The following is a 25,648-nucleotide window of genomic DNA, read 5'->3' on the forward strand; positions in this document are numbered from 1 at the left end:
TGGAGGGTGCTTATCTGATAATTAGTTTGGAGGGTGTCCATGGAAAAGGCTAAGAGTAATCTCCAGTGAGACGGGAGTATTTCTTCTGAGCAAAACTGGGTCTGAATATTCTAATTTGTTCCCTAAGAAGCATTTTATTTTAATGTAACATACACCAGCCAACCAACCCCATGTTAATGAATGTGGAGGAACTAGCCATGTGGGAATGGGGGATAGAGAGAGACAATTTCCCGTCTGTTTCTGCAATGCAAATAGTTCTACATTACAAACAGGTGATGATGATGATAAACCATTTAAGGCTTTGATATATTCAGCGACGTGGAATATTAAGTATGTTTCTGTGCTGCATTTTAATCGACTAAATTATGTAAATGAAGTGTTTTTCTCCTTCCAGTAGTGGGAATACGTTTCCTAAGCAGTGCAGCCCACTCATGTGTGCCCTGAAACACGGTATAACCTCTGACCCCTTGTGTTTCCCACAGCGCTCAACGAACAGGAGGAGTTGGAGGAGAAGAGGGAAATAAAACGCAGATTAACGCGAAAGGTAAGGCAGGAGAGGGACTTCCAAAAAGTAGGAGCTGTGTCACTGCAACCTTTAAGGTCCTAATGTCACCATTGCCCTTGATTCCAAACAATGTTGTGCTGCTATTTGTATTGCCTTGGCCTAGGTCATTCCATTATTGTGGGCCGGCAAGGAATATTGGTGTCTCTGAGGGGTCTTTGGCCTAGTTTGCGAACTACCTCTCTCAAAGAGTGCAGTGTATAAAGTCAGAACATTGCTGTCTCAGCCACTGCCTGTCACCAAGGGAGTACCCCAAGACTCGATCCTAGGCCCCATGCTCTTCTCAATTTACATCAACAACATAGCTCAGGTAGGAGGAAGCTCTCTTATCTATTTATTTGCAGATGGTACAGTCTTATACTCAGCTGGCCCCTCCCCGGATTTTGTGTTAAACGCTTTAGAACAAATCTTTCTTAGTGTCCAACAAGCTTTCTCTGCTTTTAACCTTGTTCTAAACACCTCCAAAACAAAGGTCATATGGTTTTGTAAGAAGAATGGTGTGATTACTACCTCTGAGGGTTTAAAGCTTGAGGTAGTCACCTCATACAAGTACTTGGGAGTATGGCTAGATGGTACCCTGTCCTTCTCTCTGCACATATCAAAGCTGCAGGCCAAGGTTCAATCTAGACTTGGTTTCCTCTATAGTAATCGCTCCTCTTCCACCCCAGCTGCCAAACTAACCCTGATTAAGATGACCATCCTACCCATGCTAGATTATGGAGACTTAATTTATAGATCGGCAGGTAAGGGTGCTATGTTCTTTACCAGCCGGCCATCAGATTTGCCACCAATGCTCCTTATAGGACGCGTCACTGAACTCTATACTCCGCTGTAAACTGTCGCAAGACCCACTGGTTGATGCTTATTTATGAAACCCTCTTGCCCCCCCCCCGAGATACCTACTGCAGCCCTCATCCTCAACATACAACACCTGTTCTGCCAGTCACATTCTGTTAAAGGTCCCCAAAGCGCACACATCCCTGGGTCCCTCCTCTTTCCAGTTTTATCTGCATCTCTTCATTCAAAGCCTCAATCATGGACGATCTTACTGACAGTCGTGGTTGCTTTGCGTGATGTATTGTTGTCTCTACCTTCTTGCCCTTTGTGCTGTTGTCTGTGCCCAATAATGTTTGTACCATGTTTTGTGCTGCTACCATGTTGTGTTGCTGCCTTGCTATATTGTTGTCTTAGGTCTCTCTTTGTAGTATTGTGGTGTAGTGATGTGTATTTTGGTAGTCACTGCAGGAGGCCTTTTGGTAGGCCGTCATTTTAAATAATATTTTTTTCTTAACTGACTTGCTTAGTTAAATTGTATATAAATAAATAAATAAATAAAAAATATATATATATATATATAACTTCCAATTCCATCCTGACTACAAAAATAGCTTTTAAAAAAGACTGCATAACCCCTATGGGCAAACAGCATGCCAACCGCCAAGGCTCACAGTTGTTCTTTAAGGTGTTGGACAGGACAGACTGTTCACACAGCAAAACGAACAGCATAACAATTACTCACTCTGGGTGAGAGGAGAGCAAGGTGTAAAATCAGTGGTAGTCACAGCACTACATCTCCCAGGTCATACCAGGGGACGGTAGTGTCCTCAGTCCTTGGCATTTGTGAACAAACCCTAACGATGCCCTCATACAACTAGTCATACATTTCTTAGTAAACAAGAAGCCATTTATCACTCCCAGATGCAGGTATGTAGTGTTGCTTGGGACTGTAGTATTTATTTACTAAAGTCAAACCAAAATCACTAGTTTTATTTAGAATTTTTATTGTATTGATGTTGGTTTGTTTTCTGACCAGGGACTACAGATGAAAATGTACGATCTAGCTATCTGGTGCAATGGCATGTATCAAATGAATAAGTTGGATCAATAATTTGCAGTGTAACTGCTTCAGAAACCAGGCTGTATAGATGTTTAGGTTCCCTTCAGTGGATTAGCCTTCAGGCGTTAAGTCTCCTCCTGGGTAAAGGTAAGCATTTCACTGTAAGGTCTACACCTGTTGTATTCGGCGCACGTGACAAACTTTGATTTGATATAGTGGTCTTTGCGCTGTACAGTCTACTCATCCCAACACACTAGTCTATCATGTGGAGTACAGTATAGCTGCTTCATAAAGAAGTTGGAGGGACCTTCAGCATACTAGCTTTCAGGCCTGATTAACTTCCTCAACGGTTGATAATGCTGCCTTTTCCAGTGTTAAGGTTAATGTTACGTCCTTTGCTCTGTGATACCAAACGTGGATTATTTGTGGTCTATACTCATCACAACACTCTGTTCCTCTCTTGTTCCAGCTGAGCCAGAGGCCTACGGTGGAGGAGCTGAGACAGGCGAAGATCCTGATCCGCTTTAGTGACTACGTAGAGGTGTCTGACGCCCCGGAACACGACAGACGGGCAGACAAACCCTGGACTCGCCTCACGGCAGCCGACAAGGCAAGTAGTGGTGGGGATGAGTGGGTAAAAGGAGATTCATGTAGCGTTTTAGTGATCATTTCTATATCCTTGTGGAAATGCTAAATGTATCACTTTTTCTTGCTACTGTATGTCTCAAAAGTATGTGAACCCTTTGGAATTACCTGGATTTCTGCATAAATTTGACATACAATTTGATCTTCATCTGAGTCACAGCAATAGACAAACATAGTGTGCTTAAACTAATAAAACACAAATTGTTGTATTTTTCTATATTGAATACATAATTTATACATTCACAGTGTAGGTTGGAAAAAGTATGTGAACCCCTAGGCTAATGACATTTCCAAAAGCTAATTGGAGTCAACTAACCTGGAGTTGAATCACTGAGATGAGTTTGGAGAGTTTGGTTAGAGCTGCTCTGCCCCCTAAACACTCACAAAGGTTTGTGTTTTTTTTTCACAAGAAGCATTGCCTGATGTGAACCATTTCTCAAACAAATTAGATCTCAGAAGACCTAAGATTAAGAATTGTTGCCTTGCCTAAAGCTGGAAAGGGTTACAAAAGTCAGTCCACGGTAAGACAAAATGTCTATAAATTGTGAAATTTCAGCACTGTTGCTACTTTCCCTAGGAGTGGCCATCCTGCAACGATGACTGCAAGAGCACAGCACAGAATGCTCAATGAGGTTAAAAAGAATCCTAGAGTGTCAGCTAAAGACTTACAGAAATCTCTGGAAGATGCTAACATCTCTGTTTACGAGTCTACAATACGTAAAACACTAAACAAGAATGGTGTTCATGGGAGGACACCATGGAAGAAGCCACTGCTGTCAAAAAAAAAAACATTGCTGCACATCTGAAGTTCGTAAAAGAGCACCTGGATGTTCCACAGCGCTATTGGCAAAATATTCTGTGGACAAATGAAACTAAAGTTGTGGCGTTTGGAAGGAACACAACACTGTGTGGAGAAAAAAAGGCACAGCACATCAACCTCATCCCAACTGTAAACTATGGTGGAGGGAGCATAATGGTTTGGGACTGCCTTAGGGCCTGGACAGCTTGCTATCATCGACAGAAAAATTCAGTTTATCAAGACATTTTGCAGGAGAATGTAAGGCTATCTGTCTGCCAATTGAAGCTCAACAGAAGTTAGGTGATGCAACAAACCAAAGTACACAAGTAAATCAAGAACAGAAGAAAATCCACCTTCTGGAGTGGCCGTCAGTCCTGACCTCAACCCGATTTTGAGATGCTGTGGCATGACCTCGAGTAGTTCACACCAGACATCCCAAGAATATTGTGGAACTTAAACAGTTTTGTATAGAGGAATGGCCCAAAATTCCTCCTGACTGTTGTGCGGGTCTGATCCGCAACTACAGGAAACGTTTGGTTGAGGTTATTGCTGCCAAAGGAGGGTCAGCCAGTTATTAAATCCAAGGGTTCACATACTTTTTCCAACCTGCGGTGTGTTCAATAAAGACATGAAAACGTATTGTTTGTTATTCGTTTAAGCAGACTGTTTGTCTATTGTTGTGACTTCGATGAAGATCAGAACATTTTATGACCAATTTATGCAGAAATCCAGGTAATTCTAAAGGGTTCACATACTTTTTCTTCCCACTATTTATTTAGTACTTTGTCAAGTGGTGTCATTTAGCATCAAATGGCCTTTGAGGTTGTGTATACCGGTCTGAGGTGTGGTATTCGCTTCTTTGAAGTTGGTTTATGCTGCAGAGAATCTTGTTATCCTATTGTACATAGACAGCCCTGGTGAGTACATGAGCGACTTGACCTCACATATCTATTATCATTTAGATTTTCCCCAGCCCAACTCAAAGGTCGAAAGTCTGTTGGTCTGTATTGTTGTACTTCCCCTCTGCAGTTATAGCAGTAACATTGGCTGCCGTGGTAGCAGCCCCTCTGCAGATTGCCCTGGATCAATCAATCTCCACCCTTCAGTTCAGAGCTCAAAGAAGTATAATGCAGGAGTATAATGCCAGGAGATTTCCTCTCCTTACAGCACTTCCAGGCTGCTGTTTATTAGTTCAAATGATTTCTCCCCCCCCCCCCCTTTTTGTTTATCGCTCCGAGAGTAAACACCCCCGAGCGATCCTCCCGGCCGTCGAAACGTGGTTCTGACTTTTAATGAACTGTGTATTACTTGGAAGAGCGAGCCGCTCTCCGTTTTCTCCTCTCTGTCATCCCTATGACGTTGGCTGCAGCGGTGGAATCCGAGCATACGGAGTCAACACCTGGGGACCGTTCAGGTGCAAAAGCACGGCAGCTAGTTACACAACGTTCCTTATTACGTAAGATGATAATGAAGGGACAGACAGGCGGCGCCTCAGGAACCCTCAGCTTCCACCAACTGCACACGCTCCGATAACATTAGATTTGTTCCTGCCGTCTACCAGAGGTCAGGGCTTTTGTCTTCCTGTTTTCAGACCAGTAGCATCATCCTGTTCAGGCGATGAGACGTTCCCCTGTGTCATCCTGCTAATTAGACTTGTCTGTGACATCACCAGCCTGTGTCAGAACATGTCAGGGGGATTATCCAAAAGACCTGACTGAGCCACCACTTTTTGTTCCTGGAAGAAGTCCTCTTCGGGGATGGGATCATTTTAAGAATGCATTGCATCTAATCAGATGTGCTTGTACACGATTTTGTTCTAAGAAACTGTCTTTGTTGCACAATACAACCACCACAAAAGGTTGCTTCCGGCGCTGTTATCCCAAATGGTGCAAAGAAGGGGGAGGTACGAGAGGATGCTTTTCATTATTTTGTACAGGCTAAAATGTAAAGTTTTTCTAAGCACACAACCCTTGTGAATGTTGCGATACTGATTTAACAAGGTGCTACCTTGAGTACAAGACTGAGCAATGAGCAGCAGGGTGGAGATTATTGAAGGTTCTTTGTTGCTCCCTCAAACCAGCGGGAGGGAAAAGATGGAGACCAAGGAAGAAGTGTGTTTTAATGGAGAGGATTTAGTTTATTCACTCTTGACCTTAAGATGAGAGTAAATTATGCGTTTAAAAGGAGTCTGAGCAAGACTGAGTGACTTTCTATTTATCTGGGCACTAACCCTTTGTTCCCCTTGCAACCTGTTTGTCCTTCACAGGCAGCCATACGGAAGGAACTCAATGATTTCAAGAGCCATGAAATGGAAGTGCATGAGTCAAGTCGCCATTTAACCAGGTAAAGACCTGTGCATTAGCATGTTTTTAATGGTATGTATTTGTATGCATGAACACATCCCCGAATGGCATGGTGAAAAGCAATTTCTTTACAAACCTTTAAATACTTTATGTACGGTGCATCTGGAAAGTATTCAGACCCCTTTTTTTTTGTTATGTTACAGCGTTATTCTAAAATTGATTTAAATAATTAAAAAAAAAATCCCCTCATCAATCTACACATTATCCCATAATGACAAAGCAAAAACAGATTTCTTTTGAATCTTTTGCAAATTTATTCAAAATAAAAAAGTTACCTTGCGTTTGGGTGCATCCTGTTTCCATTGATCATCCTTGAGATGCTTCTACAACTTGATTGGAATCCACCTGTGGTAAACTCAATTGATTGGACATGATTTGGAAAGGCACACACCTGTCTAAGTAAGGTGCCATAGCTGACAGTGCATAACAGAGCAAAAACCAAGCCATGAGGTCAAAGGAATTGTCCAAAGGGCTCCGAGACAGGATTGTGTCGAGGCACAGATCTGGGGAAGGGTACTAGAAAATGTCAGCAGTATTGACGGTTCCCAAGAACACAGGGGCCTCCGTCATTCTTAAATGGAAGACGTTTGGAACCACTAAGAACTTTTCCTAGAGCTGGCCGCCCGGCCAAACTGAGCAATCGGGGGAGAAGGGCCTTGGTCAGGGAAGTGACCAAGAACCCGATGGTCACTCTGACAGTTCCTCTGTGGAGTTGGGAGAACCTTCCAGAAGGACAACCATCTCTGCAGCACTCCACCAATAAGGCCTTTATGGTAGTGGCCAGACGGAAGCCTCTTCTCAATAAAAGGCACATGATGGCCTGCTTGGAGTTTGCCAGAAGGCACCAAAGGACTCTGACTATGAGAAACAAGATTCTCTGGTCTGATGAAACCAAGATTGAACTCTTTGCCCTGAATGCCAAGTGTCACATCTGGAGGAAACCTGGCACCATCCCTATGGTGAAGCATGGTGGTGGCAGCATCATGCTGTGGGGGATGTTTTTCAGCAGCAAGGACTGGGAGACTAGTCAGGATCAAGGGAAAGATGAACAGAGCAAAGTACATAGAGCGCCTTGATGAAACTCTGCTCCAGAGTGCTCAGGGCCTCAGACTGGGGGTGAAGGTTCACCTTCCAACAGGACAACGACCCTAAGCAGACAGCCAAGACAACGCAGGAGTGGCTTTCGGACAAGTCTCATGTCCTTGAGCGGACCATCCAGAGCCCGGACTTGAACCCGATCGAACATCTCTGGAGAGACCTGAAAATGACTGTGCAGCGACACTCCCCATCCACCCTGACAGGGCTTGAGGATCTGCAGAGTAGAATGGGAGAAACTCCCCAAATACAGGTGTGCCAAGCTTGTAGCATCATAATTAATACCCAATGCTGTAATCGCTGCCAAAGGTGCCTCAACACATTTCTGAGTAAGGGCTCTGAATAGTTATGTAAATGTGATATTTCAGTTTAATTTAATTTTTAATTGCAAAAAAATTGTGTAAACCTGTTTTTTCCTTTGTCATTAGGATGTATTGTGTTTAGATTTGAGGCACTGTATGCATGTATGTATGTCATACCTTTTCCAGTTCCCTATAATAAGGAAATTGCAATATGTGACCTTTAGAATTCGTACAAATGACAGAATTTTTCTGCTCTTTCCTCCCTCAGGTTTCACAGGCCGTAGACCATCACTGTCTATAGGAACGCCAGACTGGCTGTTTTCCTTCACTGAGAACCATAAGTGCTGGACAGTAAATGGTGCCCAATTCTACAATAAGGCCATGTCTTCTTCTGATTTGAAATGCCTTTTCAATACCCTGCTGCTCAGTCGGTCGGTACCTTCCCCTCAGAGACAAACAGTAGTTGGACACCTTTAGTAGCCCCCCCCCAACTCCCACAATTTTCTCAATGTAACTGACTGACGAGTTTGTCCCACACCTTAGTGCTGAGCTCTCAGGAAGGCGCTCAGTGCTTTGGGGATGATGATGATGATGATGATAGTGGGATGGGCTGGTTGGGATTGGACACCTGCCGTCTCTACTCCATTGACTGGCTGTCACGGTTACCAGGTACCTATGCCCCGCCCTTGTCACTGTCTCACTATTGGTGGAAGGAGCCTCCACATCCTCACTCAATCAGAAAGGACATTTTTACTCCCTCTACCCATGGACGTTGCTAGAGATGGACTTCAACCACTTGGAGAATGTTATCCTTGGTCTGTTAAGGTGAACCTAGTGCTGTTTGTGGATTCATCTACAGTGTTTGAATGGTTAAAGAGAAAAATAAGTGAGGGGTCTGGTCCATAAAACATTTCAGAATTATGTGCAATATTTTCCCGCTGTGCTCTCTCCTTAGGTCATAGCGCCCTCTGGGGTTCACCCTGTCATGACCATGCAATCCCACCTCTACTTCTCCCCATGGTGGTCAGTTCAGTTCCCACTGTACCGACAATGTTTATCTATTGCTAACTGTGAATTTGAGAGTGCAGACAATGTTTTGTTTACACTCTCCAAATATACATTGTGTTTATACAGAGGTATGAAGTAACATTTTAAATAGAATCACACTTCAATACTGTCCCTTTCATGTCGGGATCCTGTATGGATGAAAGGGTAACCTTAATGAAAAATGTAGCTGGCAGATAATGCACTGACTGTATGTGTTAAGGTTGAACAGCTTTTTATATCATTTTTATTTTTAAAAGTGGCACTTTGATTTTAAACTGTGGGGTATGTGGCTTTAGGGGATGTCACAGGTCTCTGATGTTTGAATATAGACTCCTTCAGAGAATAGCTATTGTTTCCCAAATCGCATTCTGTTTTCTATATAGTACACTACTTTTGACCAGAGACACATATGGGCCCTGGTCAAAAGTAGTGCACTAAATAGGGAATATGGTTCCATTTAGGATGTACATGTGGCTTGCCATCCAGGGATACTTTATGCTTTTTATTGTTGACAATTAAGCTTTTCTCATTTTGCAGTCTTATGTTAAATGAACTCTGCTGACGTGAGTGCACTGCACTCTGTTTATGTATTTTTCAGTCTTTTCTGTATATTTAAGAACAAGCAATATTCTTTCTGCCGCTTGGCAAACTGTATGAAAACTTTTTTAGTTTGCTTGTAAATGGTCCTCTCCATTAAATATATTTTTTTTTGTTGCCATTTTAGGAAAGGCCCCAATGGGAATATCAGGATTGAAATCCTATTGGCCACTGAGTTGTTTTAAAATGGTACGCATTACTCTTATAGTTGCAATATGAAAAGGTTTGCTTGTCATAAGACGTAGATTAGATATGGTGACGGGCCTGATTGGCCACCTAAGGTATTAATGTATTTGCATAGGAAAATGCACCAACAAAAAGACATCCTCTGTCATTTTTAACGTCTTTGTAGTTGAGGCCCAATGAAATTTACGAAAACATTTTGGAACATCGAAGGTATTGCACATATGTTTGGTTATCAGGTAAAAATGGGTTATTATATTATATAAAATGTTAGTTTATTCTCCACATATTACTTATTGCTTCATTTATTACACAGGTTATTCTCTTTCCCAATGTCCCTGTTTGTTTTTCCTAATTTCATTGGAACAACTTAAATCAGTAGATTCTTCAAGAGACGATGGGGTCAGGTTTTCTGCTCTAATCAGCATCCTTGTTGATTCCAGCATCATGCCAACCACGTCATGTTTGCCTCAAACCGTTTTGGGCATTGTATAGAGTCTTAACGCTTTGATCAACATCTTGAGGGGGCTCCTCTCTGTCTTTTGACAGACCACTTAACCACAGAGCATAGTATGAGGATGGTGTCATGTTGGAATTGAGGAATATGAATTCAGTCATACACTTTTGTTACATGTACTTGTTGAGAATTTAATTTGGAAGTGATTTTATTTATTTTGGAAATGGGGATTCCTTTCCATTTACAATGTGAATGACCGCCTTGTCTGTCTCTCTATTAAACATCATGATGTATTTTGCATTCTGTTCACTATCATATATAAGACATGTTTTCTCAAACCATGGCAATATTGACATCAGCTATTGGGTCTTTATGGCTGCCCAGGAATTGTAGCTAATGTGATTTAGAGTAAAATACTGCCTTACTACTTTGGCTTTCCTTTTGTGTGTGTCAGTTATGCTTTTGGATCTTTATGTTGACCACCACAACCTCATCGGTCTATCATAGAGGTTATCCCACAGCGCTCCAATGAATCACCATGTAATTCTATGGGTTATTCCTTTGCTTTATTAGTTCAGGGAAGCTCACTGTTTCATCCCAAATAGTCTGGATGTACCACTTGTTGGTGTTTTGGGGTTTCATAGATCCAATAACTGTTCCAAGCACATCAAAATATTCTCATCCAACTAAAAAGTCAATTTTGACAATTTATTACATTTGTAAAGCACTTTTCATTATACAGAATAATCTAAGTAGTATTGTATAGTAAAACCTATGTACAGGATTCTCCAATGGCCTACCCTATGTCAGATCTTCACTTTGCACAGGTAGACAATGCATGTAACGGGTAGACTGATTTTATGTCCAAGAAATCTTATTAAAAGGATTTTTCCAGCAATCATGCTTCACTGGTGTCAATGATTTCAGTGATTCAGTCAAACTCCATTTGTACCCAATTCCAGGATTCAAACTGTTGGACGAGAGACGTCCAAGCAGAAATGAGAGCGCGGCACTGGTGTGATTGATAAGAACTTGCCCCGATCAGAGAAGGATGAAAGACATTTTTCAACGGCCTATGCTCGTTATCGGAGCCAAGTGCTTAAATCATGTAAGTGCAACCGTTTTATTTTTTATTAGCCTAGTTTTAACACTGTAGCCTACTAACACAGTGGGGATGGGTTATGGATTACCATTAGGGACCGTGTTGACTGTACAGTGTACTAAATGAGAAAATCAATGACATCAATATAATGAGTTCTTGTACTGGGATGGAGCAAAAACCTGCACACCCTGTGTGTCCCCAGGACCAGGATTGTCACTACTTGGAGCTGGAACACCACTAGGTGGTGGAAGAGGACAATAGAATATCACTGAGGACAGAAAGTCGGCCAGTCGGCGTGGCCTTGTGAAATGGCGTCCTGATGAGATGGTGCACCACTCAAGTTATTTCACCCTCGTCGTTACTGGTCGAGTAGCCTCAAACGTTATTTCCCCATGCTATTTAATGCAAGCACGCACATATCATAAAATACATTGGCTTAAAACACCTGACAAATAAGTGGGATATTTAATATTAATGCTGTGAGGGGAAAAACATGTTCTGTCTCCCATTTTGATTTGGAATGCTTTTAAACTTGTCCGTCGCATCAAGCATATTTCACAGGTACAGTAATTTGTCTGTGTAGTCAGAAGGTTGAATCCCACTTGTCAAAACTAGGCAACAAGAGGGATATTCCTCAGAAGGGGCAGAGCATAACACGTGGGCGGTGCATAAAGGTCGTTGCATATAGAAATGTATCTATGTGCATAGAACTGATAAGGCTCTCTACCAAATAACAGGGAGTTGTATTTCTGTGTTACATATCTATTTACATCATTCTGAACCTTGCCCCCTTCTGTCTGCTGTAGGTATGCCCTTTATTTGGGGAATGTAGTTTTTACTTCAGCATTTCAAAATGAAAGATTGTAGATGTCCTTACATTGAAATACATTTCCCACAAGGCAATACAAGGTTCCCACATCTTGTCACCTCATGAATATGTATCGTACAGTATTTGCGTAAGAGGTCGGCCGACATTAATTTCATATTCTGCCATAGTATTTTGGTGTAAATGAGACACACAGTTACGTCTCCGCCCTTGTACCAATCTCTCACTTCGAGTCCGACCTGTTTTTAGCGGATTTTTCCTCTGAAATGTTTTCGGAAACGCAGGGGAGATTCCAATTGGAGCGCGGAGGCAAAGAAGGGAATGAATAGTGGGATAAGTACACCACCCAACCGGCGGACATTTATTGTATTGTGTTCCTATTGTCGCGCTTTTTTAATGTAGAAGGCTGATGTTAAGCCACGTACGCACAGATATCTAGTGTACTTTTCATTTGGTAAAATGGAAAGTGCGCGGGCTGTCGTTGACGAAGGCTTGGCAGATAGAACTGCAACTAAGTTTAAGAAGCCTAGCGGACTGTCTGTCGCCCAGTGGACGCCAGTGGATGATGGTGGTGTACATTTGACGGCCTCTCGTTTAGATATTAGAAATGGGAACAATCCCTCTCAGACTGCAGTGGGTTCTAGTGCTTCGAATAAAAGTAATGGAAGCACATCTACGAATGGCCGGAGTTTATCCAGTAACTCCAACTCGCTCCTGTTGAGACGGAGGAGGCTGAAGAGGAACCTCTCCGCTGCAACCACATTGGCTGTCACTGCCGCCTGCGGCGCCAATATGAACTCGACCCTCTCCTCTGCGTCTCTGCATACTCGGAGTCTGGATAGGAAGACGTTGCTGAGGCATCGGCAGAACATGCAACTGCAGCCTTCAGATAGAGAGTGGGTGCGAGTGGATCTTCACAGGGGATCCATACATGTCCACGATAAACTCACCTCGCCGTCATATCCTAGGCCGGTGCTGTGCACGATCGATACCACCGCCGGCGACATGGCGCTCCGTATGAGCAAACTCAGTAAGTCGAGCTCTGTATTGCGTATATTTTGTAAAGACAACCTAAAGACTGATCAAAACGGAAACTGTAACGTGAAGTATCTATATGACAGTCAGTGCAAACTTATTGAAGACGGTAACGTTAATATCAAGCGCAACCATTCGGGATCCCCAGAATTCAGGGGCGGCTTATCAGACAAGCCAAGTGACCGGTTGAGACTACTGCTTATGGAGAACGCTGAGCTGCAAAAGCAACAGGATGAAAAACTTTTGAGTCCGGACTCGGATTCAAAAGATAATATAACTCACTCGTTGTCTGATCAAAATTCGAATTCTAACCTGGATACTCCTAACGAGGATGATCCAGAACAGCGGCTGAACGGAGTGGACAACTACGGGCCCAATTCTGGTTCGGACGTGGAGAGCAGCAGCGCATTCGATGACCTCAGCATCTCGGGGGCTCGGCTCAGTGAGCACCGGGACTCCCTCAGCGACGACATGATCCTGGGCACAGACGCATCCGTCCTGAGCCCTAGTTTTGACAGCGCCACGGAGGGCCACGACACCTATGGCAGCTCCTCAGACGAACTGGAGCTCGACTGTCCTACCACAAGCATTGACCCTATTCTCCCGAATGGCAACACAGTCTCTGCCAACTACACGTTTAGCAACGGTGGTCATTTAAACGACTTGACAGAGGATACGGGAGCAGGTAACAGGCTCGGTCAAAGCAGGCAGCCACCCAGTAGTAGCGGTAGCTCATTGTCCCGGGCCTGTTCGACAGGTAATAGGCCCGACGTCCAAGACCCTGACAATCGCCAGCGTGCTTTGAAAACAGGTTCGGCAGAGGCTGATGAGGATAGAGACGCAGCAGGTGACACGAGTCCCACACTTTACGTTCAGCTCCACGGTGACGCTGTCAGGAGGCTCGGGCAAGACGAGAGGCCTCTCCAGATCCAGAATGACTTTCTCTTTAAACTGGGATTTAAGGACCCATGGCGCGTGCAGGAGGAAGGGATGAACACCGAGATTGGCTCCCTGTTACGGTTTTACGCAGGTAAAAAAACACTTGTTTCATTACTGTTGCGGTGTGCAATATGTTTGAATGTTATTACAACAGACCTGATGTTGACATAATGTCAGAGAGATGAATGGGCCCAAGCTACTCTTGAAGTTGGTAAGAATGATAAACAATTTATCTTGTTTATCATTGATAGCAATTTGCTATATCATGCATATGTAAGTTTTGCGTCATTTGGTGGTTGAATGGAAATGCATTTGAGGTTAACTGTTGCTCCTACACTTTTGTATTGGTGTAGACCACCCTACATGTCATTCCTAAGCCTACCAACTCTATTTGTATTGGGGGAATGGCGTTAGCCTACATGGTGTATATGCTATATCATTGTAATAACAGAGTAAAACATGACAACCCTTGCCTAAGGGATAGATAATTAACCAAACACTTCCACGCCTACCTTTCTGGCATTCCCCCACCATTGTAGAACATATTTTGGAAGCTAGTGAAATGCATTTATTCATGTCTACATTCATTTTTGCCACATTTATTCTGTTAGACATCTTAATACATACTTTTTAAATCATACTGTGAGCTAAACATAAAGTCCTTTAAATATTTAATTGAAATTCCATTCATTCCTGTGTAGGACTGCTTTTTCTGGGCAATGCCAATATGGCTGACCAGTGGCATCAAAGCCTTACATTGGCCATTACATATCATAAATCCAGGGTGTATATACACCATTGGTAGAAACATTTAAATTTCCTCTGTAATAATGCCATGCAGGTGGAATAACAGGCCCACTCCTTCCTGTTGTCATTAGCTGTGAACTTTGACAGGCAAGGTGAGTATAACAGTCCATACTCAATGCAGGAGGGTAAAGATGGGCAGATATAAGGCTCCTGGGCACAAGTATTGGCAAGGTTAGTGGGAACTGAATATTAATACCACACAATAACTGCCTATCCAATATCACCATAGTGTGTGTATAGCTCACACACATTTTGAACACCTGTCCCCTATGGTGTCCAGGCTTGCAGACCAGGCCTGACTGTATGCTGGCATAAGGTTGTTTGAGAGTTACAGGGAACTATGCTTTGGTCAAAGTTGCCCTGCTGAAGGCAGTAGGATTTTTAGTGTGGTTGGTTTTTTTCCCTCCTCTCCTTCCGTCTTTGTTGAACCGTGGCAGCACGCTCCGCTCCCATGGACACGCATGACATGGCCACAAAGCCAGCGCTGAACTTATGGCACCCAGACATGGGCCCTGTTCCGGCTTTTGGCCCATTATCATCGTAATGAAAGGCTTGAATGTGTGGGTGGGTGGATGGAGGGCGGGAGGGAGAGAGTGAGGGATAGGGGGATGGATGGGTTGAGAGAGGGATGGGAGGGGGGGGGGGCGTAAAACCCCAGCTATGTGGAAGAATTCAGTGATTTGTGGTCATTTAGATGCTGCACAGGCCCTGTCCTCCAGGCACCCTGTCTTCTGGACTGTCACACTGCCTTCCAAGCTGGGTTTGTGTGCCCCAGTCTCAGCCTCAGCTCCATCAGAGAGCAGGAAGCTCTTTCCATTCACTCTTCCACCGCTGATATCCCACCACCACCGCTTCTGCTTAAGCTGGGAGGAGAGAGAAGTTTCTACAATGTTCTCCAGGGTCAGGAAGGTCTTGGTAATGTGAAGGTGAGCCTTTTCATTTAGGAGCCTGGTACTGCACGTGAGCAGAGGCCAAAACACACACACTCTCCACAAACGCCTGTCCTGCCCTGACTGAGAGAGCCTATTGTTGCAGAGGTTGTTGTCGATGTGAAACTGAAAATGGCCACGTGGTTGTTGCTGTCCCGTTCACGGTCACATGTCCCAGGCCCGTAATTATTTTGTATGTTTCAAAGGGCCACAGTGGCTTGAGTGGATACTAGTTAATTTAGATGGTTTTATATGATAGGCTGAATGAGTGTGAATGTGTGGTTTGTGTCACAGAGAGTGTGTGTGTGTGATATTTGTGGTTAACAGGGTTTACAATCGGCCTGCAGCCTACCAGTATGGTATACATGTGCAGTCAGCTGAGTCAAGCCAGCCAGTCAACCAACCAGCAGTGACAGCCATTACAGTACGGTAGCTTTGATCCTCCACCTCCAGGGGCCGGGCCAGACATCTAACACCTCCCTCCCTGTCCTCTGCCGGTCTCCTTTCCCACCTACCCTCCCTGTCCCACATGAGCCGGCTTAACTCTGGTCACCTGAGCCCTCCTCGGACCTCCTCAGGCCCTGTGTGACCCTCTTCTCACCCCCCTGGTTCACTGCCCAACACGCAGGTCCCTGTTTGTCACACAGCAGCGACAGCATTCAACAAGGAAGTTAAAACCGAACAGCCCATATGCCCTTGTGTGAGGCACTCCCACCACGCCCCCTCTCTGATATGGTGGAGGCATGTGAGGAATGTACACTGGCTCCTCTAGAATGTCAGGCACGTCTACTGGGGAGGGGGAGAGGTTCCAGGGTTGGAGGGGGATACTACCATACTGCTACTGTCACATATTCAACTGACTGACTGACCGTTCCTCTTAGATAGTGAAGATAAGAGGGGGGTGTGGTGTGTGTGAGTGGAGTCTACTGGACTTCCTGTTAGAGGCCTCACAATCTAATCTCTGTAGTTCTGCATTAATGTCTCTTTCGCCCTGTAGCACAGACAGTCTCATGTTTGTACATTCAACAACACCTGTTGTGAAATATGTCTGTTGGAGGAATAGGCCTGAAAGGCTAGCAAATATAGCGAGATTGCCGAGGGGAAGAAAGTTGGGTTTGCGCTACGAAGATACTACACTGAACAAAACTATAAACACAACAAGAAACAATTTCAAAGATTTTACTGAGTTAGAGTTCATATAAGGAAATCAGTCAATTGAAATAAATTAGGCCCTAATCTAGGGCTGAGCGGTATACCCAATTTTACAATATACCGGTATTGAAGCGCAGACTGATTTGGGTTTTTACTTTACCTTCAATAACGGGCTTTGAATGTTTGTTAAATGTGATATGCCATGTGTAACATACATTTTTATAGTTTCTTCGCTACTTGAGTCATCTCTCTCCATACCGCTTTCCACACAGACCTAGCCCCTCGCCCTGTCACTCAAAGAGCGCATTTGATGTTCCTCGACCACGAGACACTTGTTCAGTCTGCATGGTCAATGCAGCACATGCAACAATGTTGATGGCAAAAATGCTGGTCGCTTTCTTTCTTAATCAAAATCCACAAGCGTTCTGTAATTACTTTGTTTGTGTTTCTTACATCTGTAAACAACTAGTTTGTCATTTCTTAGCATGTTGAACCTAAATATTGTTAGCCGCTAATGCTAGTTAGCTGGCTAATAAATGTAGTGAGTCAGAGCAGAGCAAACGTAATTAGCTATACAGCCTGTTGCTGTCATGTCAAACAACACTGTATTAAAAGTGCCCACTATTATATTCCAACTATAGAATTAGAATAATCATTCTATTTCCATACTTCCAACACTTAACACAAGTGTTTGCTCTAAATCACATGTCAAATCAAATGAGGCCTAGATTGCTTGCCCATATTGTGCAGCCCTACGTGGAAATGATCTCAAATAAGTCCAGGAAATGCAGAAATTGATCAATTATTTGGGGTTGAAGTCAACTTCAGTTGTAAAAAACCCCAATCAGAATGGAGAAAGCCCCATTGAAATCACTTAGAATGTATGTGTGGCCACCCTAGGATCACACACTACTCATAAAGCAAGTATAAAATGTCAAATACGCCATACGATCATAAAAAAATAAATAAAGAAATAGTGATCTTATATTTTGGCCATATCGCCCTACCCTAATCTATGGATTTCACATGACTGGGAATACAGATATGCATCTATTGGTCACAGATACCTTGGCTACCTTGGGCTTGGATCAGAAAAGCAGTCAGTATCTGGTGTGACCACCATTTGCCTTATGCAGTGCGACACATCTCCTTCGCATAGAGTTGATCAGGCTGTTGATTGTGGCCTGAACACAATTGCATTTTATCAATGGCAATTTGAATGCATAGAGATATCGTGACAAGGTCCCACGCTGTCGTACACGTCGATCCAGAGCATCCCAAACATGCTCAATGGGTGACATGTCTGAGTATGCAGGCCATGAAACAACTGGGACGTTTTCAGCTTCCGGGAATTGTGTAGAGATCCTTGTGATATGGGGCTGTGCATTATCATGCTGAAACAATGGGCCTCAGGATCTCGTCACAATATCTCAATGCATTCAAATTGCCATCGATAAAATGCAATTGTGTTCATTGTCCATAGCTTATGCCTGCCCATACCATAACCCCACCACCACCATGGGGCACTCTGTTCACAACGTTGACATCAGCAAACCGCTCGCCCACACGATGCCATACATATACTGTCTGCCATCTGCCCGTTACAAATTCCTTTTAATTATCTGGCGGCAGCTCTGGTGGACATTCCTGCAGTCAAAATGCCAATTGCACGATCCCTCAACTTGAGACATCTGTTGCATTGTGTTGTGTGACAAAACTGCACATTTTAGAGGCCTTCTATTGTCCCCAGCACAAAGTGCAGCTGTGCAATGATCATGCTGTTTAATCAGTTTCTTTATATGCCACACCTGTCAGGTGGATGGATTATCTTGGCGAAGGAAAAATGCTCACTAACAGGGATGTAAACAAATTTGTACACAAAATTTGCGAGAAATAAGCATTTTGTGCGATTGGAACATTTCTGGGATTTTTTTATTTCGGCTCATGAAACATGGGACCAACACCTGACATGTTGTGTTTATATTTTTGTTCAGCGTAATTACAAGGTAAAGGAGACCGAGATGGACACAAGGTTAAATGATCTGTTTGGCTGGTGATATTCAGTAGGATCCAACTACTTTGTTGTCATTGGTCTGTTCAGTTTGTTTGGAATAGGTCAGGTCATGCTTAGAGTGCACCCCTTCCTCCTCAGTGACCACATGAGATACGGTATCTTACCTGGGTGAGCAGAGGGGCTGCCAGAGATCACACACTCTGTGTGGCTAAACTGAACTGGGATCAGCTCCTAGCTCAGGGATTTCAGTGTCCCTCTGTAGATACACTGAACTAGGATCAGCCCAGAGACCTCCCAGGAGAATATCCTAATGAAGCTCTCCCTTGCCAGGCGGATGCAACTGTTTCCCCACTAACATACTCAGAGGTGTGTGTGAGCCAGAGTGCTTTATACCAATCCTGAATTATTTACCGTCATTAGCCTACTAACTAGCTTCGTTTAGCAAACATCACACATTTAGAACAGGTTAGGACTTTATAAAGACCCAGCTGCCCAGACTTGATTTTCTAAGATTTCTTTCAGTCTGTCAAATGTATTACTTTCACAAACTTCAGTGTTTTAGCTCAATGAGTCAAAATATGAGCTTCGTTGACAGTGAGCATTGCTCTGTCATTTTAATTGAGGATCAAATCAAATTTTATTGGTCACATACACATGGTTAGCAGATTAATTAATTAGTTAATGCGAGTGTAGCGAAATGCTTGTGCTTCTAGTCCGACAGTGCAGTAATATCTAACATGTAATCTAACAAATTCACAATGATTACCTTATACACACACAATGTAAGGGGATGGAATAAGAATATGTACATATAAATATATGGATGACTGATGGCCGTGCGGCATAGACAAGATACAGTAGATGGTATAAAATACAGTATATACATATGAGATGAGTAATGTAGGATATGTAAACATTATTAAAGTGACTAGTGATACCATTTATTTAAGTGGCCAGAGATTTGAGTCAGTATGTTGGCAGCAGCCTCTGTTAGTGATGGCTGTTTAACAGTCTGATGGCCTTGAGATAGAAGCTGTTTTTCAGTCTCTCGGTCCCAGCTTTGATCCACCTGTACTGACCTCGCCTTCTGGATGATAGCGGGGTGAACAAGCCGTGGCTCGGGTGGTTGATGTCCTTGATGATCTTTTTGGCCTTCCTGTGACATCGGGTGTTGTTGGTGGCAGGTAGTTGCCCCCGGTGATGCATTGTGCACGCTGCACTACCTTCTGGAGAGCCTTGCGGTTGAGGGCAGTGCAGTTGCCGTACCAGGCTGTGATGAAGCCTGTCTCGTCATTGTTGGTAATCAAGCCCACCACTGTAGTGTCGTCTGCAAACTTGATGATTGAGTTGGAGACGTGCATGGCCACGCAGTCATGAGTGAACAGGTTCACTGTTATTATGTTGTTGGGTAGACCTATTCAAAATAACTACTCTGTCACACAATACATTGCTTGTCCTATAATACTTTCAGGCTACGGCTGTGCTGTCTCCACTTCAGAGAGTAGGTTACAACAGGTGAGTCAGGTAAGAGAGGACAGAGTTTAGTTTTTCCCTTCCTTCAGGTAAAGAGTTTGGTAAGGTTTTGCAATGTTACTGCGTCACACGTGTTTGAAGCACCATGTGTCATGAGGTGTACTTTGGTGTGACGGACAGGTGCAGCATGGGAATACATTGCTCATGTGGAATTTATGACAACGGAGATGTATACCGTCCTAATCCAAGCGGTCCTGTACACACAAAGCACAGTGAGAAAGGACAGTGGATGCTTTCAGGAGATAAATAGGAAATGCTGTTTGTGATATTTGCGTATGTGGCCATTTTATGTCTAACGTTTACCTTACATTAGTTAGTTTGATTAGTTTGTCCGCAGTTCACACACATTTAAATAAAATACAATATATAATGTCCCGTCTGGTTGTCCCCTTGTCACATAGCTGGATAGTGAGCAGGAATATAGTGGTGATGTAGTGACTAAGAACTCTGCAGCTAGCTAGGGGTTTAAAGGATTAATGAAGCTTCATGTTCTCTGAAGCAGTCCTGATGACAGCCATTAAGCACATAGTTGAGTTAGCCTCTTGTCTCTCACTCCACACCCCAGATTGGTCTCACGTTTGCACATCAATCTTCTCCAAATATTTGACATAATGGCAGAAGAACACTTTCTGGTACCTTTTTGTATGTACACTGAGTGTACACAACATTAGGAACACCTTCCTAATATTGAGTTGTACCCCCTTTTGCTCTCAGAACAGCCTCAATTCGTTGGTGCATGGACTCTACAAGGTGTCGAAAGCATTCCACAGGGATGCTGGCCCATGTTGACACCAATACTTCCCACAGTTGCCAAGTTAGCTGCATGTCCTTTGGGTAGTGACCATTCTTGATAAACATGGGAAAATGTTGAGCGTGAAAAATCCACCAGCATTACAGTTCTTGACACTCAAACAGGTGACATCAATAAGGGATCATAGGTTTCACCTGGATTCACCTGGTCAGTCTGTCATGGAATGAGCTCACTGGTCGTCTTAACAACAAGTTTTAGAAGCTCTCCATATTTGATGAATGCAGTAGTAGTTAGGGAATTTAACTCAATTAAAATTATAATTCCAGTGCATTGTCTCTAGGTGCGATCTGAGGTCAACTGAATGTAATTATTTTGATAGTGTTATGCCTAAATGGGATTTACCTTGTTCAGATTCAAGGACCTCAAGGTTTCTCTAGTAGTCAAGGAGATGGAAAGCTGCTTCAAAATGAATGCCAACCAATAGTGAAAATGAGTCCCCTAATGGTGGTTGTCTACCTTCATCTCCTCTCCTGGCTGGCAGCTAATGGTGGTTGTCTACCTTCATCTCCTCTCCTGGCTGGCAGCTAATGGTGGTTGTCTACCTTCATCTCCTCTCCTGGCTGGCAGCTAATGGTGTGCTTGTAAACAGTCCATTGGTGAGTCATGTCATTTTCTAATCAGATATTGCACGTTCCAGGGCTTGAATCGAATGTGTTGTGTGTGTGCACCCAAGGAGAGGAGGAAAAGGGTAATACTTAAAGAATGTGTTGTCTCCTCATGGGAGAAACACACTATTACATAAGAGGTGTGTGGGGGCAGGGAGGATGTGTGTGTGTGTGTGGTGAGATGCTTTTAGGATAGTGGTGTCAGCCTGCAGAGCCATAGGAGTATGTCTTTTTTCATTCTAATATACAGTAGATCCCTCTCTTGGCCGACCTCCCTCTCCCCGTCCCTCCATCTCTAGCTCTCTCAATTTTTTCCCTCAATCTGTCCTCATCGCTCTCCTCTCGCTATCGTTTCTCACATCTCCTCCTCCCTCAGACCATCTGACAGATTGCATTTATCTCTCCATATCTCTTTCTCTCCTTCACAAGACCAGCTTTCTTATTCTCCCTCCATCCCCGACTGTCCATCGGCCCCCTCTCTCTCTGCCACCCTCATCCCTGATCAACTCAGTTTGTTGCCATTCCACCGTGGGGGGGGGGGGGGGGGGGGGGTCTGAGATGTGTTGTGCCTTGTTCTTTCTCACTCAATTTCTCTTAAACAGAGAGTTTGATATTTAGGGTAATGTCAGCTCAAGCTTCTCTCACCATCTCCCCCCTCCTCTATCTCTATTTCACTTTCTTTCTCTCTGAGCCCCATAATGAATCTCGTATCTCAACATCATATCTGTCTAGTCTTGTGGACAAGGACAGTGATGTTACTGTTGCTGCTTGATTATAAGTATACTCCCCTCTCCTCTCCCCTACCCTCCTCCCTTGTAATGAACTGATGCCCAGTACTCATGGTTATGAGAAAGGAGTATGGTAGGGCCCTATAAAATCTGCCTTCCAGAGAACATGGACAGAATCACGGAATCCAGACATTACAATGGAATTCAACAATATTCAAAGAAATCAACTAAATGTATTGAACTTATTAGAAAATTAATTAATGTGCCCAAGTTATTCATAAGACATGAATAAAATGCTTCAGTGATTCGTATTTTCCTGCAACCTTCTGAAACGGCACAGGAATGCCCCCCTGTGAGTGTGTGCGCGCGCGCATCTACTTAAAAAAAAAGGGTAGATCATCTTTAATATTGCTGATAGTACAACCTGTTTATTGCCTCGTTATTGTTATATAATTTTGTGTTACTTTTTGATTTTATTAAAACAATTTACTTTAGTTTATTTAGTAAATATTTTCTTAACTCTATTTCTTAAACTGCATTGTTGGTTAAGGGCTTGTAAGTAAGCATTTCACGGTGAGGTCTACACCTGTTGTATTCGGCGCATGTGACATACATTTTGATTTGAAATCTGGGAAACCAGGCCTGGTATCCATAGCTAATTTTTGGAAAGGCCTTTGATAAAGTACAACTGGAATTTATATATAAATGTTTTGACTATTTTAATTTAGGAGAATCTCTAATACAGTGGGTTTAAGTTATGTTTTGTAACCCTAGGTGTAAAATGGTAAATAATGTCTAATTCTCAAACGTGTTAAATTGTCAAGAGGAGTAAAACATGGTTGTCCACTATTGGCATATCTGTTTATTATGGCCAATGAAACGTTAGCTATTAAAATAAGAATCAACAATAATATCAAGGGGCTAGAAATCCAGAACTTAAAAACAAAGGTGTCATTGTACGCTTACGATTCATGTTCTTTAAATGCACAATTTGGATCTCTGCACAGCCTCAGAGGATCTAGACATAGTTTTCGAACCTCTGCGGATTAAAACCAAATTATGCTAAATTATAATTCCATATTATGAATTGGATCTCAAAATAAAATGTTTACATTACCGTGTAGTTTACCGATAAAATGGTCAGACGGTGAAGTGGACATACTCAGTATTTATATCCTGAAATAAATAAATTCTCACTACAATACATGTTTATAGAAAGTTAGCCAAATTAGATAAGATTTTGCTACCATGGAAAGGACAACACCTGTTAATTTGTGGGATAGTCCCCCTGATTAATTCTTTAGTCATATCCCAGTTTACCTATTTACTTATGGCCCTGCCTACACCTAATGACTAAATCGAAAAGGTTCTCTATCAGATTAGTAAGAATTGCTCACCCCACGTTCAAGAATGGCCTTTTTCCACTTCATTCAGATTACAATTTCTCACTTTTGGTTATTTGAAAATGAAATAATCTCCAAAATTACACACAAAAATTTAAATAAAAAAGCCATAGAAAGCTGCTGGCAATTCCAGTTTAATCCACCAGAAAAGACAGAACAAATATTGGAAAAAAAAATCTTTGTAAATTATATCATAAATAGAACTGGTGGAGTTGTCACACATGCATTTAACAAAAATATATTGAAATGTCAGCTCTATCCAAAATTACAACCAACTGATTGCAGCATTACTGCAAAAATGGAGGCAAATGGAAATGGGAAAAGGTAAGGAACTTGTTGGCCCTGCATTGAAGACCAAAATTGACTAAAGGAAATTGTGTAGAATAAAAAGTATACTAGTTTAATTTAAGGACCCAACAAATGACAGAGGAAAAATAGTTTGGGGGAGATTTTCGATGTACTGACTCCATGGCACATGGTTTAAGAACTGATACACAAAACGGAACACCGGATTCAACTTAAACTATACACAATTCTTTCAACTAATAGAATGTAATATACACTGCTCCAAAAAATAAAGGGAACACTTAAACAACACAATGTAACTCCAAGTCAATCACACTTCTGTGAAATCCAACTGTCCACTTAGGAAGCAACACTGATTGACAATAAATTTCACATGCTGTTGTGGAAATGGAAAAGACAACAGGTGGAAATTTTAGGCAATTAGCAAGACACCCCCAATAAAGGAGTGGTTCGGCAGGTGGTGACCACAGACCACTTCTCAGTTCTTATGCTTCCTGGCTGATGTTTTGGTCACTTTAGAATCCTGGCTCTGCTTTCACTCAAGTGGTAGCATGAGACGGAGTCTACAACCCACACAAGTGGCTCAGGTAGTGCAGCTCATCCAGGATGGCACATCAATGCGAGCTGTGGCAAGAAGGTTTGCTGTGTCTGTCAGCGTAGTGTCCAGAGCATGGAGGAGCTACCAGGAGACAGGCCAGTACATCAGGAGACGTGGAGGAGGCCGTAGGAGGGCAACAACCCAGCAGCAGGAAAGCTACCTCCGCCTTTGTGCAAGGAGGAGCAGGAGAAGCACTGCCAGAGCCCTGCAAAATGACCTCCAGCAGGCCACAAATGTGCATGTGTCTGCTCAAACGGTCAGAAACAGACTCCATGAGGGTGGCATGAGGGCCCGACGTTCACAGATGGGGGTTGTGCTTACAGCCCAACACCGTGCAGGACGAATGGCATTTGCCAGAGAACACCAAGATTGGCAAATTCGCCACTGGCGCCCTGTGCTCTTCACAGATGACGCAGGTTCACACTGAGCACATGTGACAGACGTGACAGAGTCTGGAGACACCGTGGAGAACGTTCTGCTGCCTGCAACATCCTCCAGCATGACCGGTTTGGCGGTGGGTCAGTCATGGTGTGGGGTGGCATTTCTTTGGGGGGCCGCACAGCCCTCCATGTGCTCGCCAGAGGTAGCCTGCCTGCCATTAGGTACCGAGATGAGATCCTCAGACCCCTTGTGAGACCATATGCTGGTGCGGTTGGCCCTGGGTTTCCCCTAATGCAAGACAATGCTAGACCTCATGTGGCTGGATTGTGTCGGCAGTTCCTGCAAGAGGAAGGCATTGATGCTATGGACTGGCCCGCCCGTTCCCCAGACCTGAATCCAGTTGAGCACATCTGGGACATCATGTCTCGCTCCATCCACCAACGCCACGTTGCACCACAGACTGTCCAGGAGTTGGCGGATGCTTTAGTCCAGGTCTGGGAGGAGATCCCTCAGGAGACCATCTGCCACCTCATCAGGAGCATGCCCAGGCGTTGTAGGGAGGTCATACAGGCACGTGGAGGCCACACACACT

General features: G+C 43.4%; 2 protein-coding genes across 5 annotated transcripts in view; both read left to right on the forward strand.

The window, feature by feature from the left end:
- LOC106569162 (phosphatase and actin regulator 1) overlaps positions 1–10,185 on the forward strand; it is an 87,111-nt gene extending 76,926 nt beyond the window's left edge. For 3 of the 4 annotated variants that reach the window (XM_082960900.1, XM_082960898.1, XM_082960899.1), the window contains exons 9-12: positions 483–544; positions 2,869–3,013; positions 6,114–6,186; positions 7,872–10,185. In XM_082960900.1, the coding sequence (XP_082817026.1) occupies positions 483–544; positions 2,869–3,013; positions 6,114–6,186; positions 7,872–7,887 (296 nt within the window). In that variant the 3' untranslated portion in view covers positions 7,888–10,185. Of the gene's footprint in view, positions 1–482; positions 545–2,868; positions 3,014–6,113; positions 6,191–7,871 lie in introns of those variants that run through there. The other variant, XM_082960901.1, reaches the window with a different exon arrangement.
- Positions 10,186–11,930: 1,745 nt separating this feature from the next.
- LOC106569160 (PH domain leucine-rich repeat protein phosphatase 1) overlaps positions 11,931–25,648 on the forward strand; it is a 79,622-nt gene continuing 65,904 nt past the window's right edge. The window contains exon 1 of the mRNA XM_014140205.3: positions 11,931–13,880. Within this exon, the coding sequence (XP_013995680.1) occupies positions 12,275–13,880 (1,606 nt within the window). The 5' untranslated portion in view covers positions 11,931–12,274. The remainder of the gene's footprint in view (positions 13,881–25,648) is intronic.

Source organism: Salmo salar, chromosome 14 (genome assembly GCF_965601325.2).
Source record: "Salmo salar chromosome 14, fSalSal1, whole genome shotgun sequence".
Classification (NCBI taxonomy): Eukaryota; Metazoa; Chordata; class Actinopteri; order Salmoniformes; family Salmonidae; genus Salmo; species Salmo salar.